This window comes from Chinchilla lanigera, unplaced genomic scaffold (genome assembly GCF_000276665.1).
Source record: "Chinchilla lanigera isolate Chin_1 unplaced genomic scaffold, ChiLan1.0 scaffold00163, whole genome shotgun sequence".
NCBI classification, from domain to species: domain Eukaryota; kingdom Metazoa; phylum Chordata; class Mammalia; order Rodentia; family Chinchillidae; genus Chinchilla; species Chinchilla lanigera.
In genome coordinates this window covers 301,279-329,023 of record NW_004955564.1, presented here as the reverse complement: position 1 = coordinate 329,023, position 27,745 = coordinate 301,279, and the positions used below count along the sequence as shown (strand labels likewise).

The 27,745-nt window shown below is 55.2% G+C and overlaps 1 protein-coding gene and 1 long non-coding RNA gene across 5 annotated transcripts in view; one reads left to right on the top strand and one right to left on the bottom strand.

Moving 5' to 3' along the window:
- The first annotated feature begins 341 nt into the window (after window positions 1–341).
- Window positions 342–27,745, top strand: part of LOC102021923 (malonyl-CoA decarboxylase, mitochondrial) — a 47,409-nt gene continuing 20,005 nt past the window's right edge. Inside the window, exons 1-5 of one of the 3 annotated variants that reach the window (XM_005413233.2) lie at window positions 343–956; window positions 8,354–8,466; window positions 9,520–9,676; window positions 12,229–12,378; window positions 14,314–15,403. In XM_005413233.2, the coding sequence (XP_005413290.1) occupies window positions 414–956; window positions 8,354–8,466; window positions 9,520–9,676; window positions 12,229–12,378; window positions 14,314–14,847 (1,497 nt within the window). In that variant the 5' untranslated portion in view covers window positions 343–413 and the 3' untranslated portion in view covers window positions 14,848–15,403. Of the gene's footprint in view, window positions 957–1,004; window positions 1,165–8,353; window positions 8,467–9,519; window positions 9,677–12,228; window positions 12,379–14,313; window positions 15,404–27,745 lie in introns of those variants that run through there. The other 2 variants (XM_005413231.2, XM_005413232.1) reach the window with 2 other exon arrangements.
- LOC102023307 lies at window positions 20,585–27,685 on the bottom strand. Of its 2 annotated transcripts, none has more exons than XR_001232385.1 (2): window positions 22,025–27,685; window positions 20,585–21,391 (listed from the first exon to the last, which is right to left on the bottom strand). It is a non-coding gene; the product is annotated as an uncharacterized LOC102023307 (long non-coding RNA). The 2 variants fall into 2 exon arrangements; XR_001232386.1 differs by having other exon boundaries at window positions 20,585–21,388.

Genomic DNA, 27,745 nt, shown 5'->3' with positions numbered 1-27,745 from the left:
CCTCGCCTCCTCTGACACCCACCGGATCAGAGCCTCTGGGATTGTGAGTCTCAGAGCCCAGGAATCTGCGTGGGCAACAAGTCCTCAGGCGACTCTGAAGCACCTGGACGCACAGAGGCGCGTGCAACGTGGGGCGGAGAAGGGCTGAGAAAGTGACTCCAGCAGGATAGGGTTAAAGGCACAAAGCCAAGGAAGCAGCTGGACTGGAGCTCAGCTACCCGCTGGCGCCCAGCCCCGCGATCTTTGGCCACACTTGGCCTTCTGCCGCGCGGGACCCGCCCCACCCTCCGATTGGCTGCATCCTCCGGTCTCGGCCAATGGGATCGGCACGAGCCGGAAGCCGGAACCGGAACCGGAAGCGCGGAGCGGCGGTGCTGCCGGCTTTTGCCTTGGGCTGCTGTCCCCCCGGCGTCATGCGAGGCTTCGGGCCAGGCCTGACCGCGCGGAATCTCCTCCCGCTGCGGTTTGCCCCGCGGCCGCCGCGGCCGCCAGGGCCGCTGCTGTCGAGCAGGCCGGCGGCGGGGGCGAGCTCCCTGACGCGGGCCATGGACGACCTGCTTCGCCGCGCCGTGCCGCCGACGCCGGCCTACGAGCTGCGTGAGAAGACGCCGGCGCCCGCCGAGGGCCAGTGCGCCGACTTCGTGAGCTTCTACGGCGGCCTGACCGAGGCGGCCCAGCGCGCCGAGCTGCTGGGCCGCCTGGCGCAGGGCTTCGGCGTGGACCACGGCCAGGTGGCCGAGCAGAGCGCCGGCGTGCTCCAGCTGCGAGAGCAGCCGCGGGAGGCGGCCGTGCTGCTGCAGGCGGAGGACCGGCTGCGCTACGCGCTGGTGCCGCGTTACCGCGGCCTCTTCCACCACATCAGCAAGCTGGACGGCGGGGTGCGCTTCCTGGTGCGGCTGCGGGCCGACCTGCTCGAGGCGCAGGCGCTCAAGCTGGTGGAGGGGCCGCACGTCCGGGTAAGGACGGGCCACCGCACGCAGGGCTCCCCCGCCCCCAAGACGGCCGCACCGCCTCCCCTCCCCTGCGTGGCGGTGCCCTCCTTGCCCGCTTCCCGAGGCCTTGTCTAGGCCCAGCGCGCCCCTGCCGCCCTCCAGCCTCACCTTGCAAGACCCACGTGTACAGTATTTACTAAACAGTGGCCAACAGCACCCGCCTACCCCTAAGGTGACTGTCAGGCCTGTTAGCGTGCTCTATAAAGTCTTTTTGTGTTGTTAATTGAGGTATGCCTGTGCAGGTATGAACAAAAGCAGTCTCTAAAAACCTGGCTGATGTCAGCCTGTTAATTGGGCAGCCACTGTGTAAAATGACGTCCTAGGAAGTCCGGTGAAACGCCCACAGGTGACTAGCACTTAAGGTCACTACCGCCTAAGAGTGTCATTGCCTTCCGGCCTTTTTTCCGCTTCGAAATTTGGGGACAGGTTATTTTAATTCCCTGAGCTCTGCCCTAAAAGTGGGGACTTGGGGTTTTCTTCTTGAGGGAGCCAGGTGCTTAGCACTGTGAATTCGTGCTAGAGACACAAATTCTTTGAGATTTAAGTGACTATAACCTGAAAGATGGCCTAGAGTTACACGTAGGCCCTTTGTAATCGTCTAAAATGGGGAAGGAACATCAGTGTGCCCTTTTAGTGAGTGAAAATGATAGTGAATGTTTCGGAAGGTTTCTGACACTCAGGACTTTATAATGTGCTCTTGAAGAATTTAACAGCCGAATGATGACCTCCGAAATCATTTAAGAGCTGTAGAACTGGCCGTTAACAGTCTTTGCTTCTGTTCACGCAGTCTCAGGAAGGTAATACACGTATCCTCTCGTAGTCAAGGAGATCAAAACTGAGGTTGTGGGACTCGTCCAAGAACGCAGATGTGTTTCTGATTACCCACCCACTCCAGCGTCCTGTACACCATTGCGCTTTTCAAGCTAACGGTTTTATCAGAGACATCTTTTTTTAACTGTTTAGCCTCAGATGCATAAAAATTGAGTGTAGTTGCAAATCAGAGTGATAACTGGCTATAACAGTTCCGTTTCTCATGCTAGCTTGTTCATTTCTAATGCTAAGCATAACTTAGGACCACAGACCTTTGGCCATAAGAGTCCCAGACTGAAAAGACCCGGCTGTCCCAGACTGTCCCAGACTCCGTCATAGGTTCTTACTGTGTTGACTGTTCCAGGTTCAAGGGCAGTCTTGAGCAGCTGAACTGTGTTCCACACTGTGCATTGTAGATCCATAAAAGCCAGACTAGATGACTGGTTTTATGAAACCTGGAGCCCTGCCTTAAATTTTTTGCATGGCAAAATGATAAATGAATCTTTGAAATAGACTTAAAGTGTCCTGGCCTGAGATAGACTTGGGACACTCATGACTCACAGTTGTCTGGCTGTCAGACTGCTCCCTGTGCTATCTCAGAGTTCTGAGCCCACAGGGAAGCGAAGAAGGGCTAGAAAGTCGTCATAACCATTTGGACAGCTTGGCTCTGGGTGATGCTGAGGTCCCGTCCACATCCGATTTTTCCGATTCTGCACAGAACACACCCCCTTGCTCGTTCCCACAGGAGAAAATGCATGGTATCACATGGTGCACAAGGAACAGCTCAGTGCCTGACTGCTCCAGCACTGAAACTTGACCTTGTGGGAGGAGCCAGCTTCTGGGAAATCCAGGGAAGGCTAAGTACAGACAATTGCTGTTTCCTTAGTTCATTCACCTAGGCTGTGCTACACCTGGCGGACTGTCAGGCCAGAAGTCACAAAAGGGAATAGAGAAATTGACTGAGGGCAGCATGAATACGGTACCTTGACCTTTGGCCCTCCACGTGGTTTGGACTTACTGGCCACAAGTTTTCTAGTGGCTGTGTTGTGTCCCTTCCGTTCTCCACCTAGAAACCCTAGCCTTAGGTCCAGCGCCTGTAACTTAGTAAAGTTTGTTCATTCCTTTCTCCTTCACTTCACATAGCTACATAATTTTATATCTCTGTCTTTTAAATCATTCTGAAAATTGTTTTTTCTATCTCTAGAAATTGACTACTGGAATTTGATCTTGTAGGAAGGTAATACACGTATCCTCTCGTATTACCAGAATCACTTAAGTACAGTCTTTAAAAAAAGTAGATTTTAGCTTTTAGAATAGTTTTAGGTTCCCAGCAAAACTGAACAGGAAAGACAGATTTCCCAGATATCCCCACGCTCTGGTATGCACAGCCTCCTGCATTACTGTGCCCGCCCTCAACATCTGCTGCAGCTGGTACACGTCGTTGTCACTTGGAGTCCATAGTGGACGTGAGAGTTCACTCTTGGTGTTGGACGTTCTGTAGGTTTAGTTTACAGTCTATTCTCATTCTTTTACTTCGGATTTTGTGTCATGTTAAAGAAACAACTCAGCTAAAACATTTTGCTTTTAGGGATTCAATGTTAAAACTTCTAGAAGTTTGGTACAGGAGGCTTCAGAGTAGGACCCTGGACACCCAAGGGCTTTCTTAAGTGCTTAGTACTTGGGGGGGGAATCACTCCTGGGTTACCCCAGGTCTCCGCCTTCCTGATGTGTGGGCATGAATGGTGCCTTATCTCTGGGATGTGCTATTTGCCTGCCCCCAGATGACTTTTGAACTTGCTAGATGAGGTCAAGTGAAGGTGCCTTGGTCACTGGAGCTGCTGTGGGCTTGGTCCTGAGCCTTTCCTCTGCCGATACAGGTCCTCTTGCTGAACCCTGTGTGGTGCAGTAAGTGGGGAGAGCATGGCCTCAAGGTGGTGCTGGTTCTGTGTATTTTATGAGGCAATGAGTCCAATAGAGGAAACCTAGAATGGGAAGTGAGCAGGTCCCGTTTCCTTCTTGCCATCTGTTAAGAGATGTGATTTTCCAGTGATTTTAATCAAGTCACTTACCTCTGCTGGACCCATTGGCTCTGCACTGAGAGGAGAGATTCAGCTGATGGTCAGTGAGCTCAAGGTTAGCCTGGTTCTTTCCTAAGAGATTCCCTGAGGGGTTTATTGGTGCTTTTCTAAAAATACCATAAACAGAGGAGGCACAGTTTGTCACGCTCTTGCTCTCTAACCAGGGGTTGTGACTGTGGGAAATGAAAGAATCCATAAGACAGACATTTCCATTGCCCGGGCAGCTCAGCAAGAGGACTTGAGCCAAGTGGCCAGGCTGGGGATTATCTCTTTCCTTGGATATTTTAAATCGGATAGGGTTTCTTTTCTCTCCCTTAGAGATGCTTAATCCTTTGGATGCAAAGTTCAGAGTCAGTAGCAAATCTCCTTATGGAAGATAACAAGTCCTACTTTGAAAGTTTTTACAGTGTGGCAAAGAGCGAATGTCTGGTTGTGTTTTTCAACATAGAAAATCAATAGGTGAAGAAAGAAAAAGTGAACCTTGCCTGGCATTGTGGGGTTTTTTTGTTTTTGTTTTTTAATGTTAGAGGCATTGGGCTTCTTGGTTCATATGAGTACCAAGACTCTACTGCTATGGTGTAGATTTGTGGGACTCTTGAATTACTAGTGAACTGATCTTCATGGTGTGTTCCAGCAAAGAAATTTTAGTAATTAAGGAATTTGTAGAAAAGACATTTGATATCCTTGACCTCCATACCTGAGCCCTGCGTGGTGCAGTAAATACAGAACCCAACATGTTAGCCTGTAGAAGAGGGAATGGTGAATGAGTGAGTCAGTGTGGGCAGTGCTCAGAAACCCAGCTTCATCCCAGCGGAAATACTTCTTTTGGTTAGAAAACGCTCTTTGCTTTGGACAAAGGCCGGTGGGCTTAGAGGCCGGTTGGTACGCTTGTTATTTCTGCAAAACTAGTGGCTTTGCTTGTTCTTTTGTAGGATGCCCTTTGGCCTCAGATGGCTGCGAATTCAAATCCACAGCCAGCTGCACTTAGTTTCCGTATCTCCAAAATGCACTTAGAGTTGTATGGAGAGTAGTGTGAAGAGGTGACAACAAATGTCAGCCAGATGTGGCTCTTCAGCCGGAGGAGAAATGCTGATCGCTGCTGCCTCTGGACAGGGGCCCTGGGTGTGTCCAGTTGTGCCTGGCCTGCCCTCCTTCAGGGATGCATCTGCAGGTGTGTGGCAGGTATGTGCTGTAGGGCGAGACTTGTGTAGGATTTTTGGTCTTCACCATACACATTTCCGTTTGGTTGATGGCTTGAGTTTCTTTGACATAAAATCCCATTGAGACAGAGTTGAATCCCCAGGATAGTTGAAGGTCTAGATGCTGCCCAGCCTTGGCAGGTGCCTGGTGGAAGATGGCATTGAAATCACAGAGAGGTCTCTTGACAGGTAGTGGAAACGCAGGAATATGGTGAAGTGGGGGTACGCCAGCCTTGACGGAAGTATGGGAACCGGAGAAGGGAGTAAGCTCCATCAGACAGTCCCTTAAGTCAATACAGTGTTCCTGTATGTTCTCGTGAGGTCTGCTTAGCTATGTTAAATAAGAGTTTATTTTTAGATAGGAAAGCACACCCCACTGTGTAAAGCGCACACCTGGGAGGTGTGAGTTTCTGAGTCCTTGCACCACTCTTAGCAGTGGCTCCCTCCTCCCTTACCCGCTCAGGGCTCCTGAGTACTTTCTCTTCTTGCACCAAAGCTCAGCAGATCTTGAGAGCCAAGGGCTTGTTGGCTGTTTGTTTAAACAGTGTCATCCAGGAAAACTGCAGTTAGCAGTACAGAACAAACTGCCAGCGAAAGCCAACTTCAGCATCACCTGAATATTCCCAGCAGTTGCACTTTCCACCCTTGCATTGTTGACCAGCGATTGCAGAATTAATGAGTGAAAAACACAGACTTCATTCTCGCCTGCTGCTTGTGATGCCGTAATCTTGCATGCTATGGTGAGTGCCAGCCTAGACAGCTGTCATCAAGTGCTAGCACTGGTCAGTGGGCGTCTGACCCTTAGCCTAGATTCCTGGCTGTTGGGTCCAGCATCACATGCCTTAGCTGTCAGCAGCCTAGAATAGAAGGACGAGACTTTAAGAGGAGAACTCCTCATCAGCCCATTTCTTCTATAATTCATACTGAGTTCATACTGAAATAGGCTTTTCCTGCTTTTTCTTATCGTGCATGTAATAGGGCTGTAGTGTTTCTTCTGCAGTAGAACTGAGCTAGCCTATTCCTGACCTTTCAGTGCAGAAGTTCTTCACTTGTCCTCCTTGAGCACCAGGAAATCCTATGCAACATTTTATTAACATGTTGGCATTCGGGGGGGAAGGGCTGTGATTTTTAGCACAAACTTGAATGTGAGGATCCTAGGATTAAGAACCATTGTCATCCAGTGCGGAACACAGTTTTTTAAAGAACCATTCTGTATTCCCTAGCAAGTGATCAGATGATCTCTCTCATCCTCCTGGCCTGCTACTCCTGATCACCACTCCTTCCTTTTTATTTTCATTTGATGTCAGTCCACTAATGAATGCTTTGGAAATGAGAAATGGAGCAGAAATGAACTTTGCCCCTACAGAGCTCACACTGAGTAAAGGAGATTAAGTAGGGAATCTGGAGTTGGAGGGACTGCAAAGATTTTCCAGCCCAGCCGCCTACCCAGTGCTAAGTCCTTGCTCAGACAGCTCATACTGAGCTTGCGTCTGTCCTGTGCACTTCTCTGTGGACAGCACCTGCCCCAGGGAGCTCCCTTCTGGCATTACATCAAGTCCTCGAGTGTCTGTGACTTCCGCAGTTGGACCTAGATTTGTCCTCCCCCACCCTCACAGGGTCACAGAGAACAAAGAGGTGGCCTTCTCTGTGCCCTAGTACTTACAGATACAAAGATAGACATCATGTTCTGAAAAGTTCCCCAAGCCACCAACATGTACCTGTACCTTGCTCAGGTGACAGAGGTCTGAAGTTTTTCATCTTGTAACAGGGATTAAAATGTAAGTTGGTGCTATCAAGTGTTTACAGCTGTTATGAAACTGGACTTTATAGGTGATACCCGTCTCATCTTTTGTGAACCTTACACAGAGATTGAGAAGGTCCATTCAGAGCCAGGTGCACTGTTTACCATCATTTAATAATACTGTTCAGTGTATATGGTAGCATATAGCTCCCCTGTGAGCAACAGAAACCCAAAGTAAACAGTGGTTTGGCAAGTACAGGTTTGTCTCAAGTCAAAGGCTAAGGGTAGGCGGCCCTGTAGTATGCTCAGTGACTCAGGCTCCGGTATTATTCTGCCCCAAAAACCATCCTCAAAGTTATTTCATGGCCCCCTGGGGCTGATCCCATGCTAGCCATCCCGTCTTACACCAGCTACAGTGGAAAAGATGGCGAAGGGCATGCTTCTACAGTCTTTTGAGGGTCCTCAGAGCTGCCGTGGGACACTCTGCTTATACTTCTTCAACCAGATTTTGGTCACTCGCGGATGTGTAGTTTTTATTCTAACAGCCATGTGCCTGGCTGAAAAAAGAGGCTTCTGTTTACTTGGAGGGAAGGGAAAGCAGCTGCGGGACAACACCAGTCTGCTGTCCTCGGCACCCTCAGTGCTGTGGCCGGCGGCAGCCTTCCGCAGTTCCATGCTCAGCCACACGCTGTCCTGAGCACAGACGCTGCTCCACATGTACGTTTCGTTTGACTCGTGCCTGAAAGCTGTCAGTGGGAATGGGTCTTTGATGTCAGCGCGTGCATTTTTGGAAGTAAAGCAAAGTTAGAATAATTTCATCAAATCTGAAGTGCATTTTTTGCAAAATGCACTGTAATTTTATGTCCTCAAGTAACTTTAAAATACTGCCAATTAAGCTGTGACTCACTATCTTTACAAGATGTGCCCTGAGTTCAAAAATATTAAAATACAAAGATGTGGCATCTTCAAGGTGATAAGTGTTCCTGGACGAGTCCTTGTTTCTCTTGGGAAGCACAGGCATAATGCTGTGCCGTGTCAGAGAGCGCTCCAGCATGGGGAGAAGGCTTGTTGAGCCTGTGTAGTCTGCATTAGTGCTTCCTGTAAGATGCATCTTTCATCACTGTTTGTTTTGAGACAGGGTCTCATTAGGTAGCCCAGGTTGGCCTGGAATTCACAGTAATCCTCCTACCTCAGACTTCCTGAGTGCTTGGGTCACAGCTGTACACCACCCACCTAGCTATCCTATTACATATTTACTTAGATGCATATTGTATGATTTGGGCAACTTAACTCAACATGGACTTTCCCATTCAAATGTGTTACACACTTAAGTGGTGAAGTCTAAATAGAGAGCCAGTTAAGGCCTGGCTTGAAGTGTGAGCTCCCTAGAGGCGTCAGAGCAGGCTGCTGGAGGGTCATGGTGTAGTCTCTTGTATCACAGCTAAGCGTAGTAACCTGTTGTGCTTATGGTGATACAGAGATGGTTTTGGGCTGATGTATCTCAAAAGCCAACCCTGCATTTTTTTTTTGCAGGAGATGAATGGGGTGCTGAAAAGCATGCTCTCAGAATGGTTTTCTTCCGGGTTCCTGAACCTAGAAAGAGTCACCTGGCATTCACCATGTGAGGTGCTTCAGAAAATCAGTGAGTAAGTATGAAGGTTTTCTCTTCTTTATCTTGTAGCTAAAGGCCAATGTCCATCTGTGTGTACATTTTATTCTGACCTAACAAGTCAAACCGTGTTCACCAACGCGGTGGCTGCCATCTTGCCTGACACTGAGGTGGGGCGTGGTGCCCAGAGAGAAACTCACCTGTCTGTCGGTAACCCCAGGCCTTGTGTATGTCCTGTTTAAACAAACAGGCCCATTTACAGCTTTCCCAAGCCACATTATCAGAGTTGTATGAACTCATTGGACCAGGTTTTTGTATTAGTCATCAGGAGAGCATTTATTGCTGGGCGTTCTGCTGCACACCTGTAGTTCCAGAGCTCAGAAGCCTGCAGCAGGAGGATCACTGTAAGTTCAAAGCCAGCCTGAGCTATGGGCTACACAGTGAGTTCAAGGCCAGCCTAAACTACATAGTGAAACCCTGTCTCAAAATGCAAGGGAAAAGAAAAAACAGAAAAAGCATTTACCTCCTCTAGTTCGTACGTCTCCCTGGTGAGAATCTCAGTGAGCTGTGTTGCACATGATTGCAGCACGTCCAGGGCATTGCATCACACAGGCCCACACCTTGCAGTATCCGAGGCCAGAAAAAGTCTTGCTCTCTGGAGCACTGGTGATGATAGTGCCTACTGTCATCTCACATGCAGAAACAAAGTTGGGGGTGGGGAGACAAAGGGACCTGCGAGACAGCGTGTGCAGCGTGGGCGACCACTTCAAATGCAGGTATCCCAAGGAAAGACGGGAGCCATGCTGAGGCCCGCAGTTTGACTTTGCATTGAACCCGGGAGCCTCATGAGCCGCTCTGAGTCTGCTGTTAAGGGGAGCAGTTTTGTGTGTGAAATGGTCACAAATTACACTTTCTCTCAGTGCTGCTTCACATTAAAGTGATTTTCTTTGGGTTTTCCATAAGAGTCACTTAGAGCTGTACTGAAAGGACTTACTTGGCCTTCGTGGATAGTGCGCGTAGAAATCAGCAGATGTGATTTAACTTTACAAGTAAGTTGTGTGTTCGTCTTCTTTGTGTAATTCCTCGTCAGGTCTGAGGCTGTGCACCCTATAAAGAACTGGATGGATATGAAACAACGCGTTGGGCCCTACAGGCGATGTTACTTCTTTTCCCACTGTTCAACCCCCGGGGAGCCCCTGGTCATTTTGTATGTGGCGCTCACCAGTGACATCTCCAACAACATCCAGGTACCTGTGGACAGGCACTTCAGGACAAGACAGGCATCTCACAAAGGCTCTTCAGGTTTTGTTTTTTAGCTTGGTTTTTGTCTTGGTTACTTTTTCTCTTGTTGCTGAGACAAAATGCCCAAATTTAAGGAAGGAAAGGTTTATTTAGCTATTTCAGTCTATACTCGGCTGGCTCCAAGGCAGGGTGGCACATGGTAGAGGGCAGCCATTCATGGCAGCAGAAGATAGCAAAACCATAAGAGTAGAAAGGGAGGAGTGGCTGCAAGCAGCCTCTTTCTCTCCCTTACATATGCAAATGATCTGCCCCAGGGGCAGATGTAGCGCTCACACCCATAATCCCAGCATTGGACTATGGATCAATCAAATATCTAGAAGCCTGCCCCATGTCTGCATGAGGATTTGGGGGGACATGCAGACACAAACCATAACAGTTTTATTTTATTTTGTTTGCTGTTTGTTTTTGAGACAGGGTTTGTTGGTCAGGCTGGCCTTGAACTCACAGATCCTCCTGGCTTAGCCTTCCAGAGCACTGAGATTACAAGCGTGTCCCTCCAGGCCCGGCTTACCTTCTTTCTTAAAAATAGTTGCTTTGAATTTTCAGACTTTGTACTTGGGCTGGTAAAACCTGCAGACATGGAATCACAGAATGTAGAGATGAGCAGTGCAGGCAAGCCAGGCACAGGACAGCGTCCGCCTGGTGGTGCTGACTCAGCTGCACTCTGCTACACCAGGGGTCTGTGGCAGGACGTTTCTGTGACGGCAGGCGGTGATGCAGAAGAGACAGGACACATGGTTCCGTTTTCCAGCACATGCTAAGTGCCTGAGGGACTTTATAGGATGCTGACTTGCTGACTGAGAAGGTGACAGATGGGTACAGATCTGGTGGGTGGAGGTTGTGGGTGTGGTGGCCTTGGCTGGTCCCTCCTGGAGGAGCATGACAAGCCTGTCCAAACATTCAGGGCTCTAGGGCAGCACACACGGGAGAGCAGGTCTCGTGGGTGATCACAGTAGTGGATACAAGTGTGAGACCCTGGGCCAGAGTGGGTCTGCTCAGCCCCAGAGGATGGGGGGCCGGAATAGCCTGTGAGGAGGGGTGACAGGCCTTCCCAGGAGAGGTGTCCCGGGCAGAGTCTCTGCATCTGAGATGTCATGGTCATTGAGTAGGGCAAGCAGACAGGTGCCCCCAGTCACCAGGAGACTCCCTCAGAGGTTTGAAGTGTGAAGGGCAGTGGGACTGGAAGTTACCAGGACCCCTGAGAGGGCAGCTCGAGTGTGTTCCAGGGCGGGATGCCTTCCTCTGAGTGACCTGGAGACCCCACTCCAGAGTCCCGGCACGCAACGCTGCTTTCTGCAGAACACTCAGGAACCTTGCTGTCCCTCAGTGGAGGATGCTCGGGGAATGCTGTGTAGACATGCCTGCCACACACACACACACATACACACACACACACGATCTCTGTGTGTTTAAATAGTGGTGGGGGTTTATGTTTGACCTGGAAACCAACCTTGATTTATTGTGGAGTAACAATCCAGGTTACGGACAGTATTTGGGATATCTGTGGGGTGTACTCTTGTGTCCATCGGTCCATGGACTGCTCCATGCGAAGCATGAGCTAGGTACTAGTTATATTATATGGCCTCATTTTAGACATAAGAAAACTGCAGCTTAGGGAATATCTGTAATTTGCCCACAGTTATAGAGCAAGTAAAGATGGGACAGAGATTCAAACCTAGCTGCTGTCCTTGACCCCAAGCAGAAAGTGCTTTCCATTAGCTCTGGGCTAAGCAGCCCTCCGTCAGGAACCCAGTGTGGCTGACAGAAGTTAACGCTGCTTGGGTGTGTTCTACCAAAGCTAGCTGATGTCCCTGCCGCAGAGCAAGCTGAAAGGAGCCGCCTGCTAGTGCGCTGACAGTACTAGGGCTCCAGGGACCTGCCGGCAGGGTGAGCTGATGGAGTCAGGCTTCAGCAGATAACTTCCCAGCAGAAGTGTCTTCGTAGATTGTTTCATATGTGTGTCTGTGTGCTTTCATTTAGTAAAATACAGGATATTGGTACAAAATTTTTAAACTATAGAGAAGAGCCCTTAAAGGGTAAATTTTGAAAAACGAAAAATTACATTGGCCTACTGAGAAATTGGAAAAACTAACATTCAGAGACAGGAGCAAAAATGACTAAATAGTAGAGGATCTGGCCTTTGACAAAAATGTACAAACACCAGAACTCAGGTGGCTACATTGGCCCTGGCACAGGTTCGGTGCAGGAGGCACTTCGGAAGTGAATGCCAGTTTGTACGGAGGCCTGCAAGGGCAAAAAGGGGCTGCAGTGCCATTCAGCAGAGCTTGCACAAGAGTTTCACAATGAAGGAAATGGGCACACTGAGCAGGCACTGCAGAAGGGTTGTGAAATGGTCACTTGTGAGAATTTTCAGGACAGCAGAGAGAATGGCAGCCTAAACCACTAACCTCTGAGAGGCACCCTACGGCCAGTGGCGGGGGTGGGGTGAGCGGGAGAGCATCCTGCCCACCAGGGACCCCTGGTTCGTGTGTCCCAGGCCATCGTGAAGGAGCAGCCCCCGTCAGAGACAGAGGAGCGGAGCAGAATCACCACCGCCATCTTCTACTCCATCAGCCTCACACAGCAGGGACTGCAGGGCGTCGAGCTGGGAACTTTCCTCATCAAGCGTGTCCTCAGGGAGCTGCAGGTGAGTGCGGCCTTGCGGGCACAGGCCCAGGCCCGGTGGCCCCCTTTACAAATGCTCAGTCCCACTGGTGCACCCCGCCGTCTGGCACATAATGGGTTCTGCCCGCTCCCTGGGCACAGGAGTACAGAAGGAAGGGAGGAGTAGAACAGTGCCTGCCGCCACTTGGCACTTCCTGGGAGCCACAAGGCTGTGGAGAGAGGCCACCCGGAGCCCAGCTTGTCGCTGAGCGCAAGTGCAGCTGTGGGCTGAGAACGTGAGCCTTGGAGGCAGCCTCGCCCTGGCTGGCGGGGCACACCTGACCGCTTACGTTGTCCCTGCGGCCCCGTTCACGCCCCACTGTCTGGGCCGAGGCCTCACGCCGTGCCTGGCCCTCCTGCACTGCACAGGGCCTCTGGCTCCGCTCGATCCCTCTTCAGGACTTCCCCACAGCCTGGTTGGACCAGCCAGGCACTGTGGCTTGCTGCTGGCCTCACCCCGTCTTGCTGCCTCCAAAGGACGCTTCCTCTGCCGAACAGCAGCAATGCGTGGCTGCTCTGGGCCTAGATTTGAAGCCGTCCCATCAGGCACTTGGGAGAGCTCCCAAGAGGGGGTCAGCTCAGGCAGTGACCAGACCGCTGACCACTGTGCTGCGTCAGCATGGGCACTGCGGTGGAGGACAGCAGAGTGGAGTCCATGCGTCCATGCATCTACTTCCACTCCTAAGCAGTTCTGCCCGAGAGCTCAGCATGCAGTTTCTATGGCCATTCTGCTGCTTTTCCCCCAGAGGTGGTAACAGGCCACCTGTGATTCGTGGGCTTCTTCTTAGTCCTTGTCTGTGCCGGTTGGTGTGCGGGCACGGGGAAGTGAGGGTAAGAAAGGCAATGACGAGGGTGAGCAGGACCCTGGATTCTGGCCTCACCACCGCCCCGCTAGACGGCTCCCTGACCCGGGAGCCACCCTGCAGGGCCACTCCTGCACTCAGCTGTGAGCCAGAGTCCCCCGAGAACCTCAAAGGAACATGGCCCTTCTGCACGAGAGGGTTTGCTGGGTTTATAAACGTAAAAAAGAAGCTGCCCCAAATGTCCAGCAAGAGGGACATGGCTCAGGGAGCCATGATCGCGTTTATATCATGTAAACTGTACGTTATATTTCATTATGACTCTGTCTTTAAAATTGTACTTTTGACTTTTAAATGATACTTAGAAAGTGCTGCTGGTGTAAATCTGTGATGCAGGCTGTGCGAAAGCTGCCTGGCCGTGTAAATGCGTAGAGACCAGAAGGCCTTACTCTTACCAGACTCTTGACGGCAGGTGTCTCACGGTGGCGCAGTACGCTTGTTTCTTTTTCTTCTTTCATAAATTAAAAAAACATATGTATATATAATGAGCACATACTACATTTATAATCATAAAATTTTGGACTTTTAAAAATGATCAAGATCTCTGTACAAATTGAACAGGAATGAGTGAATCACGTGGTCTGGTGGTGAAAGAGCCTTGCCTGCCCCTCCCGTCCCCTCACGGTTGAAGGGGCACCGCCCACACACTTGAGTGGCAAGTATCAGCCCAGACTCTGGCCCACAGAGGCCTCCCAGAGGGCGTGGCGCAGTGGGAAGGTGAGGCCTGTGGTCAGAGATGACCATGGTACAGGGGCCAGCGCTCTGTTTAATTGTAGGCAACTCCCGGCCTCTGTTTCGCCACCGTGAAAATGGCTACAGATGGAGTCAGCACCCTGAAGTCTCATCTTGGGGACTCGGGTGCCTCCAGGCCCTGGCACACACCAGCTTCCTAATACATGTGCCTTGAAAGAAGAAAAGTACGGTAATTCCTGTCACATGTCACTCTGTCAACTCCAGAGCAGTGACGCTAGGCTGAGTTGAGAGGTGTCCCGTGTGGGTTCGAGTCTGCTGAATCTGTGTTTTCTCCGCCTCCCTCTCTCCATCCACCTGCTATGCAGAAAGAGTTTCCTCACCTGGGGGCCTTTTCAAGTCTGTCGCCCATACCTGGATTCACCAAGTGGCTCCTGGGGCTTCTGGGCTCGCAGACAAAGGAGCACGGGCGGAACGAACTGTTCACAGAGTCAGAATGTAAAGAGATCACCGAGGTTGTTGGTGGCCCCATCCATGAGACCCTCAAGGTCCTGCTCAGCAACAGTGAATGGGCACAGTCAGAGAAGCTGGTGCGGGTGCTCCGGGCACCGCTGATGCGGCTCTGTGCTTGGTACCTGTATGGTGAGAAACACCGCGGCTATGCCCTCAACCCCGTGGCCAACTTCCATCTGCAGAATGGAGCCGTGATGTGGCGTCTTAACTGGATGGGCGACAGCAGCCCCAGGGGCCTCACCAGCTCCTGTGGCCTCATGGCCAACTACCGCTACTACCCAGAGGAGACGGGCCCCAACAGCACCACCTACCTGGGCTCCAAGAGCATCAGAGCTTCCGAGCAGGTCCTCAGCCTGGTGGCCCAGTTCCAGAAGAACAGCAAGCTCTAGGCACAGCCGTCCTGCAGCCCAGGGCCCCACACCAGAAGGGCCCCTCTGGGGGAGTGAGGAAAGCCACAGCTGTGCTGTGTCACCTGCTGCAGCAGGGCACTCCTTGAGGCCAGCACGCAGCTATGCTGCTCTGGCAAAGATGTGCCACCCAAAGGAGGTGCCCACCCCCGGGGGTCACTGTGTGCCCCCTAAAGTGCCAGGAAGCCCCATGGCCTCTGTGTCTTGGCACCTGGGGGTGACTGTGGGCCTAAGACAATGTCAGGTGGCCCAGCCGGAACACATCCTCCCTCCAGCTGGCGGGGCGGGCCTCGGCTGTGGCTGCCAGGGCTGCCTCTCTGGGCTGTGCTGCGTTCTGCCAGGGAAAAGCTGAAGCACCTAACTCTACCCAGGCACCTGACTTTGCAGAGCCGCGTGAGTTCAGTCGCTGACCATGGGACGTTGCTGCTGGACACCTGAGTTGAGTTCTGAGCTTTAAAATGACAGTAGTTCAAGTTCATAATGAACTGAATAGTAAAGAACAAGTTTGTTCTGTAAAGCATTAAACATGATTCTTTAACTGTGGTTGTCCTTACGATTAGTCTGTGGGGAGGCGGATCAGCTCGGAGGCGACCGCTGAGCCCTGGGCAGCCCACAGGGATGTGTGGGGCTCTGAGTGGAACAGGAGTGAAGGTGCGGGAGGGTGTGTTGGTGCATGTGCATGTGTCCTTGCGCGTGTGTGCCTGCTGCATCTGCGTGTGTCACTGTCTCAGGCATGCTAGTTCCCTCGCCTTGCTTGCTCCTCGTCTTCCAGATCTATGCTGGCTCCTTCCCGTCCTCTGTGCTGTGACTTGACGGCCTGTTAGTGTGGCGGTGGTCACCAGAATGCTGGCTCTTGCTGAGCCCGCGGGGCAGCAGTGTCGCCCAGGCTCCAGCCCAGCCACGCCTGGCACCCCGGGCTATCTGCCTCCCCTCTCGTCTGCCAGCCCCCAGGCTGCTGCGGCCCAGGTGCTCCCAGGGCCTAGTGTCGCAGTACCCGTCACTGCCCTTGGCTCAGGAGAGGTGCCGCGTCTGCGCCTCGGGGTGGCAGCTGCGCCCTGAAATCACGACTCCGCTCCCTGTTCTACCTCTTCCTAAAGAGAATTCAAAAGCATAAAAGCCAAGAGAAGCAGATTTGTGAAGTTGGGGACTCGTCCCTCCGTTCCCACCGTCATTAGTGGCTGTCTTCCTACAGGCCTTTAGCTGGTGCCCAGCAAAGGCTGGCTGGCTGGCTGGACAACAGGTGGACACACTAGCACCCTTCTCCTGCCTCGGGAAGGAGCTGTGATAAATCACATACGCACCCAAAGCCCCTCGCTGGCTCTTTACCTCCGGCACATATCCAGGAGCCCCAAAGGACAGAAGGTCCCTTGTAGCTTGACACCCCACCGAGCGGTGACCCCCCCGCCCGGTGACTGCACAGCATGTCGTCCATTGCACTGCGACCACCACAGCAGAGCAGAGCTCCTGAGCAGACCGCAGCAGCTGGCCCTGGGGGCAAGGAAATAGCTCCCTAGGTTCCAGCTTCAGTCTGTCCTACAGGCAAGTGCTGCCCAGTGCCCAGGGGACAGCACTGCAAGGGCACCTGTAGCTAAGAGCACAGGTGTTCAGTCTCCCAGACCTGTTTCCACCCACCTGCTCTCCGGGGCACTGGGCAGCCCCTCTGACCACTGCCTCTTCCTCAGCGAAGTGCCCGATAGGTGGTGGCTCTCGGTAGGTGCACGGTAAATTGTCCTTGACTTAGTTTCCACGGTGCCCCAAGTTCAAGGCTAAGACCACAGCCTGCCCCCCATACGGCAGAGCCTGTCTCTGCTTCAGATGGACCCCAGCCCCGTCTATCCCATCCACAAGGCTCAGCCTAGTGCCCCATGGGGGCTCAGATCCGAAGGGTGCTGATGAACTTGGGCTGCACATGCTGTAACAGGGCTTGGCTTCAGCTAGTGCCCGGCTTGAACCCTAGCCTTGCCACTTCGCACCTTTGCTTTGCCAGTTCCTCATCCTTATCTGGGTTACAAGGGGTGCCTCACCCTGCTCGAGGAGACACACGTAAACATTGCCTACGCTCGCTGAGCAGAGCTGTGCTGCCAGTCATTGTAGAGACGCGCGTGTGTACTCATCCCTCAGGCGCCTGCGTGGAGGCTTGCAGAGCTGCCGTCCCTCACTTGGTTACTGGGCTGTTTATGGTTCTCCGGCCTCTGTTGGCAGTGACTGACTCATTCCCGGTCTCCTCTGGGCACTGCATGGCATGCGGCCTGAGGGAGCCCCCAAGTTCTGATAGCTAAGCAGCCCACGCTGCGGAGGGGCCGGGGCCAGGCAGCAGCCCGCTGTCCCAGCTGCCTCCTGTCCCAGTCCTGACCTGCTCAGCAGGGGTCTCCCACGCCCCTCCGTCTGCCTGTCTCTGCCTCTCTCCTCCTCCCTCCTTCACTCGGAGGGTTTTGCTCAGTGAAGAGTTAGCTCTCCCCTCTCACGGCCTTAGGGACCTGATGCTCCTGGGAGAGGGGACTTCCTTCTTATTTCATAGGTGCCTTCAAAGGAAAAGGGAGCCCCTCCACATTTTTGCAACCATTAGCTTGTTCTAGGCTTTGTTTGAATTAAGGGTGAGATACGCTGAAGATTTAAATTGAGTGAACATCTCTTTCCGACTTGGAATGGGGTTTTGAGACACTCACTGGAATCTGAAGTCTGTTTAGAAAGAGAAACTGCCTGGGAATTTCTGTTCACCGCAGAAGGTTCCTGCCTTATTTGCCTTTTAGTAAAATGGACAGAGGTGACCACAGGTCTTTCTCGCCTGGGCTTTTTTACCATTTGCGTCCTTCACCTCACCAAGGAAGGGAGACACCGTTCCTGGGGCTCTGCTCCCGCCGGGTGCCCTCCATGCACACTCCCAGGCTTCCCTTCCTTCCTGACAGGCACTCTGATCCACCCCTTGGCCAGCCCGAAAGGACGTAGCTACAGCCAGGCCCAGAGAGAAGCCCCACAAGGCTGGACCTGCAGCCGCCCACTTCAGCGGAAACAAAGGGGAATGGGGCAGAAAGGCAGCCTGGCTGGGCCGCCTAACCAGCGCTGGGAAGCTTTAGTGCACCGCCATTGTGAACTCAGCAGGACCGTCCCAGGCTGTCACACCTTCTCTAAGTCCTAAGCGGACATAGCGCTTGCTGTCATGGTCAGAACCCTCAGCTGCCAGAGGCGGACCCCAGCCCCAGCTGGTTCAGGGCAAACTGAACATGGGCCCAGAAAATCCAAGGGAAGGCGGAGCAGCCAGGCCGAGGTCCACGCCCAGACACAGCTGAACCACGGGCAGCACAGGAGCCGGGCCTTGGCTCAGTGCCGCCTCATGGAAGCTCAGTCTTCCGGGGCTGCCCTGACTCCTACCCCAGGCTCACTCGGCCAGGTCTGTAAACGAGGAACGGGCTCTGTGGTGGGTGGACCAGAGGCCGGTGTCTCTCGAGCAGCAGCGGGGGTCCGTGTGAAGGAGGGTGCGGGGGTCCCTAGGAGGGAGGGCTGTGAGAGCTTGGGCTGGGCCCCTTGGCAGCATGCGTGACAGATCTGGACTCCCGCCTCGTTCACGCCCCTCACTGTCAGTCTCTGCAGTGCTGGCAGGGGGTGGGGCTGGGCGTGGCTTGGTCCCTGTGTATTAACTGTGCGGGGACTGGGGGAGACCCAGGGGTGGCCTCGAAAAGGCCAGGGCTCCTGCATGAGAGGGACCAGACCTGGGGAGTCGTTCCAGGAAGCCTCTGCACACTATCTCCCTGCCTGGGGAGGCGGCTTGTGACGCCGTCTCTTCTTCCCGGCTCCTGCCGAGGCCCCAGGGACCCAGGGGACTGCCCCAGCCAGCTGCCCACCAGGAAGCGCGGGTCACTGCTCTGCATCCTCCAGGCACCTCCACTGAGGAGCCCTCAGCTCTCCTGGCGCGGCATGGCAGGCCACCCTTCAAGGCTTGTCCAGAATTCCCCTCCCTCCTGGGGCAGTCCTCTGCATCCCGGCCTTCACTGGCTACCTGCACATGGGCATAGAGCCTCCCACCCCGGGTCATGGTGTAGCTCTGTACAGAATCCCTTCACCCCGGGAGTCCGGGTTTGCTGTGTGCAGGCCACACCAGCACAGCCCTGCTGCCACTCGTTCATCGTGCTGGGAGTCGTCTGACTCGCTCAGACCCCACTGCCACCCAGCCCTCACTTGAGGGACAGCAGGCAGCTGCTTAGCGCTGTCAGCTTCTGCCGTGGATAGCTCAGTGCCTATTCTCCTGCTGGGACAGTGGATCCCGGCCCTGCCGGGTCCGCGGTCATCCCAGGCATTATCCGCCCTGTTGCCACTAGCTGGCGCTGCTCGGATCGCCTGCGTCTTCCAGGAGGCAGACCCTAGCGATGAGTGTTTTGGTTTGGTTGTTTGTATTTGTTTTCGGTGATGCTGGGATGGAGCCCAAGACCTTGCACACTAGGCAAGCGCTCCACCGCCCGGAGCTACATCCCCAGCCCCAGTGCTGAGTTCTTAACGGGTGAGGCACCCGCCCAGGCGTTAAACTTGCGCTGAGCTGCTCAGCCAGCTCTTTCTCTCTCAGGGCCCGTAGCAAATCTCAGAACTGCTGCAGGAGCCCAGGGCTACCTGAGCCAGCTTCCCCGGCTTTCCAGAACTCACCCGACTCCTCTGCCCCAGCCAGAGCCCATACTCAGCTCTGCGTCTCCAGGTCACTTCCTGGAGGCTGGAGTATGGGCAGCCCAAGTGCCCACAAGGACCCCCAGGCCCTTCATGGGCCTTGACTCGGTCCACAGGGCCTCTCTCTCTGGTTCAAGCTGAAGCTCAGATCACAATCCAAATCCTGTTCAGTTTAGGAGCCATGGTTCCCAAACATCAGTCCTTTGCTGACCATTGTAATTGTGTGTGTGTGTGTGTGTGTGTGTGTGTCTCTGCACTGGAATTAAACCCAGGCGCTCACATACTTAAGCAAGTACCCTACCACTGAACTATATTCCACCCCCTTTTTAAAATTTTATTTTGAAACATGATCTGAGTTGCCCAGGCTGGCTTCAAACTTGTCATTCTCCTGCCTCAGCCTCCCAGGCAGCTGAGACTACAGGAATGTGCCACTGCACCCAGCTGTCATTGTGATTTTTTTATGTCATGAACAAAATAACTCATTTGTCACTGAATAGAATTAAGGAGTAAAAACTACAGGATAAAAACAAAACAGTATCCATAAATTTTAGTTAGCTATTGTTGCTTTCTCTCAGAAAGGCAGAAGAAAAGGAAGAGATTAATAAATGTCAGGGAGTGTTGAAAGTACTCTCATTTACACCGACACCTGTCAAGCCCAGAGAGCACTGTCGAATATCCTGCTTTGTGCCCTTGAAATATAAGGCCCGGTGAAGGTCACTGGGTCGTGCTGCAGCAGAGTGGGGGACAGGAGCGGGGGCGGAGGCGGCGAGAGCAGAGACATGGGAGCCTCACACAGCAGGAACTCGAGAGAGCCCAGGGACCGGGGATGTGACTTGTGACTTGTCCGAGCCTGCACTTGGTCACCCAGCCAGGTGTCCTGCACAGCCCCACACAAAACAATATTGAGCCAGGCATGGTGAAGCACCCTTGTAACCCCAGCACTCAGGAGGCTGAGGCAGGAGGATCGTTGCGAGTTTGAGACCAGCCTGGACTACATAGTGAGCTCAAGGCCAGCCTGAACTGCATAGTGAGACCCTGTCTCAAAAAGACAAACAAAAACAAAACAAAATTTTCGTATTTGCTTTCCAAGTGAGGTTTTTATTGAGTCAAAGGCTTCTATGGCTGCTCGGTAACAAGTGTGGCCTTCTGGGTGGCCGTGTGGGGATCTCCCCAGCCCCTGTCCAGGCTCACTGCTGCACTAAGGGGGAGCCAAGCTTCCGGGCTGCTCGAGCCCCGACGCTGTGACCCCGTTTCTCCTCTCGCAGTGTCCTGACAATTCTTGGGAGTGTCACCGTCTGCCCCCATGTTTGACCCCACTCCGCTCACTCATCTCCGGGCAGGTCTGGAGTGTCCTGGAGCCGGAGTCAGGCGTGTAAGCCACCCTTTTGTAGCAGGTTCACTGATGACTGTCTTGGAAGAAATTTTCAGGACAAGTTAGTAAGAAGCGTGGAAAGCATGTATTAGAGGTTTAAGGTGCACTTGAGCGTGGGGTGCAGCATTCAGAAAGGAGGTGCCACCCAGTGTGGGACTGGAACACTTCTCTTTAAGGGGTGGAAAAGCCCGGGGAGAGGGGGCCCCCCAAGGCACTAGCCCACTTTATAGTGTCTCCGTGTCTCACTTTCTCCTCCTTTTACTGAAATAGGGATGTTAAGCATTCTTTGGTTTGCTCACCCTGCTCCTTTATCTCGGGGTGAGGCTCTTGCTCCTTCCTTGCTCAGTGAAGCCAGCTGAGGGGCTTGCAGTATCTCTGGAGAATTTGGGGTGCGATGGTTCTGGGAGGGAACTAACATCTACTGTACCCAAAGGAGTGTTGATACGGATGCCTGGCGGGGGCGTGCGGCGGGGTGCTCTGGGTGGTTCCTGAAGTTGCAGTCTTCTGGAAAGGACAGTGTTTAGGTATACCCCGCACCTCGTGGTTACCTATCCCACCTCACTTCTGGGGCTGGGCGGCTCGCCCTTGCTCTGCCTGGGATCTGGAGGCAGCCACGGGGCGGGGGCTGCACAGCAGCCTACGTGCCAGGCCACGTGTGCCGAGGCAGCTCTCAAAAGCGACAGCCGCAGTGCCGCCAGGGAGCCCCCGCCCCGCCTCGGGGTTCCCTGAGTCCCACAGGCTGGCAGCCTCCTGGCCCTCGTCCTTCGGAGGCCGCAGCAGCAGCTCATTTTAACGAGGCTTGTCGGAAGCAGGGGATTCTGGGTCCACCGTGAGCATCTTCAGTGAGGCGGGGAGTCCCCTCCCTTGAGAAGGTGCAGGTGGCGGGGGTCCTGGCTGGGCAGTCCCAGGGAAAGGCCGCTGGAGGCCTGGCTGCAGTGGTGGGGTGATGACTGGGCCCTAGTCTCACTTGCACAAAACCCAGCCTGAACCGCGTAGCGAGACTGTCCAGAGAAAAGAAAGAACTGCGGAGCCTCACGTGTGAGATCCCGACGCGGAACACCCCTCTCCCTGCCCCGCTCTTCTCCCCCAGCTTCCTTCCCGCCCCGCGGACTCTGTCCTTGCCATGCCTGAGAGCACCTGTCACCGCCGCCCCACTGCAGATGTGGCCGTCAGGCCTACGGCATTCGGGTAGTGGCGCTGGCTGGTGATGCACCCCATAGATCACGGGGCCCTGGACTCCGCACAGGCCCCTGACCCCACGCTGAGTCGTCACGTGGGAGGAGAGGGTTGAAACCGGCACACGGCCAGCATGCTGCAGGAGAAAGAACGGGCCTAGGTGAGAAGCAGGAGCCCCCCACTGGGAAGCGGGGACCCCAAGTCCAGGCAGCACTTTCAGCCCTGCTCCCTCGGCACCCGATTTTCTGTGCCCCTCCCTCCATCGTGTGCCCTGACCGTCGGCACCCTCTCGCCCACCCTGCTCAGGCCTGGCTTCCTCCCTGCCGGGATCACCAGGCCCCGGGCCACCCTGGGGTGATGGTGGCCTTGACTGCGCCCTCAGCTGAAGCCTTTGCCGAGACTCGCAGGGAGTCTGTGGGCTTCAGGGCCACCCCCGAGCAGTGTCATTCATCAGTGAACAGCTCCGCGCCCTGGCCCTTGGGGTCTTGATAGGGACCTCCCTGGGTCCTGCCCCAATCCTGTGGCCACCCAGAGGCCCAGCTCCAGCCTCCAGGCTCCCTGCCTGGTGCTCTCTGACTCCCGCCGCCAGCAGGGAGCGCAAGGTGGTGAGATTTGCTAGGGATTGCGGTGCAAACGAGAGTTGCGCTTGCCTCTGAGGGTTCCGCTTGAGCCCTGAGGCACAGAGTGCTGGGAGGATAGAAGCAGCCCTGGCACCTGGGCAGGAGTGGGCTTCCCGCCCCACTGCCCTGCCATGGGGAGGAGGTGGCCAGGCCAGCTTCCTCCGCAGGGCCCGCCCTGCTCCCCACGCTGCACCTGCCTCCTGAAGCCCGTCACTCCCTGCCCCAAGCGTCAGCTGTGTGCCCAGCACCTGGCCCCACGTACCCTGGGAGGAGCCGGGTGGATCAGAGAGGGACACAGTGTCCCTGGGTACGCTCAGAAACACCCCACCCACCCACCCGCCCGCAGCGCCCCACCTACTCGCTGGCTCCCTGTCACCCAGAGTGGGTGGTGCCTTGCCTGCCCCGCCCCCACACACTGAGGCTGGGTTCCAGAATGTGGTCAGCCATGGGAGACACAGACCGCAGGGAACGGCCTGCTTAGCACCCAGCAGCAGGGTGGCTGGCGGCATGCGAGGCCATGGGAGGGAGCAGCTGGAGTGGAGAAGAGTCCAGCCCAGCCAGCTGGCCAGGACCCGGCCTGGGCTGCTTCTCCAGAGTTCAGAGTGGCAGTGACAGTGCAGGAACCTGTGCACAGCTTGCTGCGAGCCCAGGACAATCCCCAGCCAAGCACCAGTCCCAGTCCCAAGAGGCGAGGGCTGGCCTTTGTTATTTCCATCCCCCAGTAGGGAAGCTGAGGCCAGCGCGTTGGAGGCACGTACCTGCCGGGTCACAGCGGGAACGGCCCCTGAGGCTGGGTTTCCAATTGTGCTGCCCCATGAAGCCCCAAGTGCCTCCCCCGTGCCAGCTCTCCAGCCTCCTCCTTCTCCCCCCAGTTCACAACAGGTCGCTGGTGGTTCTCAGATGAGCTTAGCCCTTTCAGCCCCTGGCCTTTGCACATGCTCTTTGTGAGACCCGGAGTGCTTGGCCCCTGTTCTCAGTCTGGTTACCTGTCTCCCTCGAGTCAAGGAAACTCACCCTTCCCATGGCACTCACCAAGCAGGGTCCGAGTGCAGCCCTGGGCCAGAAGCCAGATAGCGGGCAGTCAGGTGAGCAGGCCCAGCAGACCTGCTGCTACCCAAGTCCCCCACTGTCATCCTAACCCGGGCCTAGCCCTCCTGCTCATGAAAATTCATGTGCTCATTGAACCACGCAGTGCAGCCATGGGTGAGCCGCTCCCCTGCCCAGCCCGGGAGAATCATTGCCATTGCGTTCATCTTGCTGCTTATCCCAGGGTCCCCATCGCTTCCTCTGCGACCCCCATCCCAGTCGGGTCAGGCAGAAACCCGGAGCGGCTTCAAAGATAAAGTCCACGCTGGGAGAGCCCAGGGCCGGTGACAAGTGGCACGCCCAGCAGCTCGTTTCTGAGCACCGCGTGCTATCTCCAGGCCTGGTCAGGCCCCTCAAGACCAGGGTTTGAGTCTTCTTGATGCCCTTGTCCCTCCTCTTTGAGCATGTTCTAGGGACAGGTGGCTCTGTAAAGGTGTTGGGCTCGGAACCAAGGGTGGGTCAGTGCCAAATCCAGGAGGACCTCACTGCCCGCGTTCTGCAGCCTGTGCCCTTACTGTGGTACAGAGAGACCCCCACCCTCCAGCTCACCCACCGCCCCAGCTCTAGAGGACAGTTCCCACCCTGCCTACACAATTGCAGTCACCTGGGGAATTTTTTAAATTCCCCTGGCCACACCCCGTTAAGTCAACAGGTTAGGAGATGGCCCCAGTGATTATACTGGGTGATCAGGGGCAAGAGACTTAAGGGGCTGTTGACCCTTTAGCATCAACCGCTGGCCCTGACTCACAGAGTTCCCGGTCTCTAGGCCTTTAAGGGGGACAGTCAGTATTATAAATGTATAACCCGCAGTTCCCCAAGTGTGCTCCAGGGAACTCAAGCTCTACAAGATGCCTGAGAAGCAGGGTGTGCAGTCAGTGGGTTTGGGAAGCACTCTCGTGACACCATCCCCTTGTCCTGGGTCACCAGATGAGCCGGGGAAGGAGAGGGCTAACGTGCACACTGCCAGATGCCGTGAGCTCAGGTTTCTTGTGCAGCAAACTTGGGAGGATGCATGGTGACCCTGGGCCCAGCCAGCAGCCAAACACTTGACGCACCTCAAGCACACCCTGAGCCAGAACACCAGGCCGCTGCCCCCCGGAGAGCCAGACCCCCGGCTTCCCTCCTTCCCACCTGGTTGGGCGTGTGTGGACAAGGTTCAAGGGCAAGCGCCCTACCTCGTCCTTCCCCGAGCAGGGGACGGAGCCAGGCACCCAGTACCTCACGGCCCTGAGCACCCTCCCGCTGCCCACGGACCCCCAGCCCCTGCCTCCCACAGAATAGACACACTCGGGAGCCAGCGGGCCAGGGAGCAGGGCACACAGTGTCTGGGGCTCAGCCTTGCAGGGCTCAGAGCCGGGCAGAGGAGGGGAGAGTAGGACGCCTCGGGCAGGGCACCTTCACAGGGGATGAGCTGGGATCGGGTCTGTGTGCGTCAGCGCTGACCTCATGCCACCTGAGGACAGGTTTCCCTGGGGAAGCCCTGGTTGTCTGGTCACATTAGCCGCACAGCCTTGTCTCCTATCCCGTTTCCCTCCTCTTGGGATGATGGTAGCACATGCCTGCCCATTGCCCTGACTGCTCCCCACCACATGGGCATGGGCCAGAGCCGGCAGTTGGCACACACGCACACATGCACCAGAACCCCTAGAGGTTGTGGGGCACTGGTTGCGGCCTCACCCCAGGGTTTCTGACCCTTGGGCCTGGGTTGCTGATCCATAGGCTGCTGGTCCTGCTGGGCTGGGGCCCCATGTGAGAATTCAGTCAGGAGTGTGCCAAGGTGCCTGCTCCGTGTTGCCACAGCACCAAGCGTGGAGGAGGAGTGGCCAGGCTGTCCTCCCCGGGGCTCAAGGAGACATGCGTGGCCGGAAGGATGGTGTCGCGGAGGGACACAGCAAGGCCCAGGAGGGAGAAGCACTGGTCACGCTGCCTGAGGTCCCCTGGGAGCGGCTGGGCCGGACCATGGCTCGTGTTTCTCACGGATGTCACACATCCTGCACATCAGGGCCGCCTTGCTGAGCACAGGAAGAGAGGGCCTCGTGTGCTCAGAGACCAGGACTTTACAAACAAAGCCCCACCGGGGCTGAGGAAGGAAACAGAACCAGAAGGGACTTCGGGAAGCAAACAGCCAGGTACAGGCTCAGGGCGATGCGGAGCCCAGGGTGGAGGGCTCAGGCCGGGGAGCTGCCGCACTGAGCCAGAGGATCCACGCTGAGAGAAGCAGACTGCAGAGAGGACGTCCTGTGTGACGCCACTTCTGTCAATATCAGGAACAGGCAAAAGGAGCTGGGGGCTCAACACGCAGAAAAGAGGTTTAAAAGACCCCTCGGGGCCCAGGGAAGCCTCCCGCGGGCCTGCGCATGTCCCACATTGACTGCACTGAGGTCACGGGTGTGCACATCTGCACAACTTGGAGCCGCACGTGGAAGATGTGCGCACCTCACTGTGTGGCACCTAAACCTCAGCGTGTGCTCGCCTGGTTGGCCTGTGCATGCCCCGAGCCCCCCGGGGGCCAGCACACACACAGGCTCCGGGCGCAAAGCGGGGAGGAAAGGTCTGCGTGCCCGCCCTGAGCACAGACAGCGCCAGCCCGAGTGGAGGTAGCCGAAGGAGGCTGCTCAGGCCCTTGCAGAGGTCAGCAGCACAAGGTGCTCCGGAGACACCAGCCCATGCAGAGGCTGTCCCCAGGAATGTGAGGGCGGGGCTGTGCTCAGCAGAAAGGACACTGTGTGCAGGCCAGAGGTGACGTGCGCGCAGAGCCTGGGTGCATGCAGTAACTGCACTGGGAACTTCATGGAGACGCCAGGCCGGTGGGAGCGGCTAGGCCAGGCCAGGCCAGAGCACCCTGGGCTCTGCAGACCCAAGCGGAGCACTGGTCAGAGCAGGGTGTGGGAGGAGCGCCCGCTAGCTTGGTACGTGAGAAGAAGACCCAGTGGCAGAGGCACAGGGCCCTCCTTGAGGCTGCTGCAGAGGCCGGGAGGTATGAGGATCCTCCAGGAAGCTGTGTGGCTCCCCTGTGACCAGCAGTTCTGGGTGTTCACCCAGATGCCCAAGCAAAAGCAGACTGGCCACACGACCTCCCACCACTGCGCGAGCACAAGCACAGACGGCTGCCAAGCAAGCAGTGCTCAGCTGCGGAGGAATGCAGCCTCAGAGACTGGTGACCCTCAGAAGCCAGGCACGCGCGAGTCCACCTACGTCCGCACTGAGAACCGGCAAGACTGACCCGTCCGCTCAAAAGTAGGAAGGCTGAGAAGCTGGAGGGGCCCGTCGGGTGTCCTCCTGGAGGGAGGCGGCTGGACACGTGCATCCGCACAAATCACAAGCCTGTGCATTCAGAGGCGGGTGCTTCCTGCAAGTCAGGCGATGCCTCATTTTTAAAATAATGATACAGCAGGCAGGAGATGAAGGGGCCCTGAGGTCGAGGACAGACGGAGGGGCGTGGAGAAAGATGAAGGGCGGGGCTTCGTGCCCTACTCTTCTGGGGAGGAAGGACGCCACAGGGGAGCAGAGCCATGACATCCTCAGCACCCCGACACAGCAGGGAGAAGCCCTGCAGGCGGATTCCAGTCTGGGAGCTGCCAGAGTTCTGGGCTGGACACGACAGGAGAGGCCATGGGAACTGTGGCTGTGGGATGCTCACCTACGGCCAGCACAAAAGTGAGACCAGTGGAATCTCCTGTCTCAGGACCCAGCCAGCCTGCCAGCTTGGCACATGAGCCTTGGGAGCTCAGCACCTGCTCGTGGCATGAATAAATGAATGAACTGTGAATGGATGAGAGGAGGAGGTCAGGACAGACCTCTGGAAAATTATTTTGCCATGGGGCATTTGACACCATATAGATGATCAGCCAGGCTTGGTGGCACACGCCCATAATCCCAGCACTGAGGAGGCTGAGGCGGGAGGATTACAACAAGTTTGATGCCAGCCTAGGCTTCATAGGGCATTCAAGGCCAACCTGGACCACACAGTGAGACT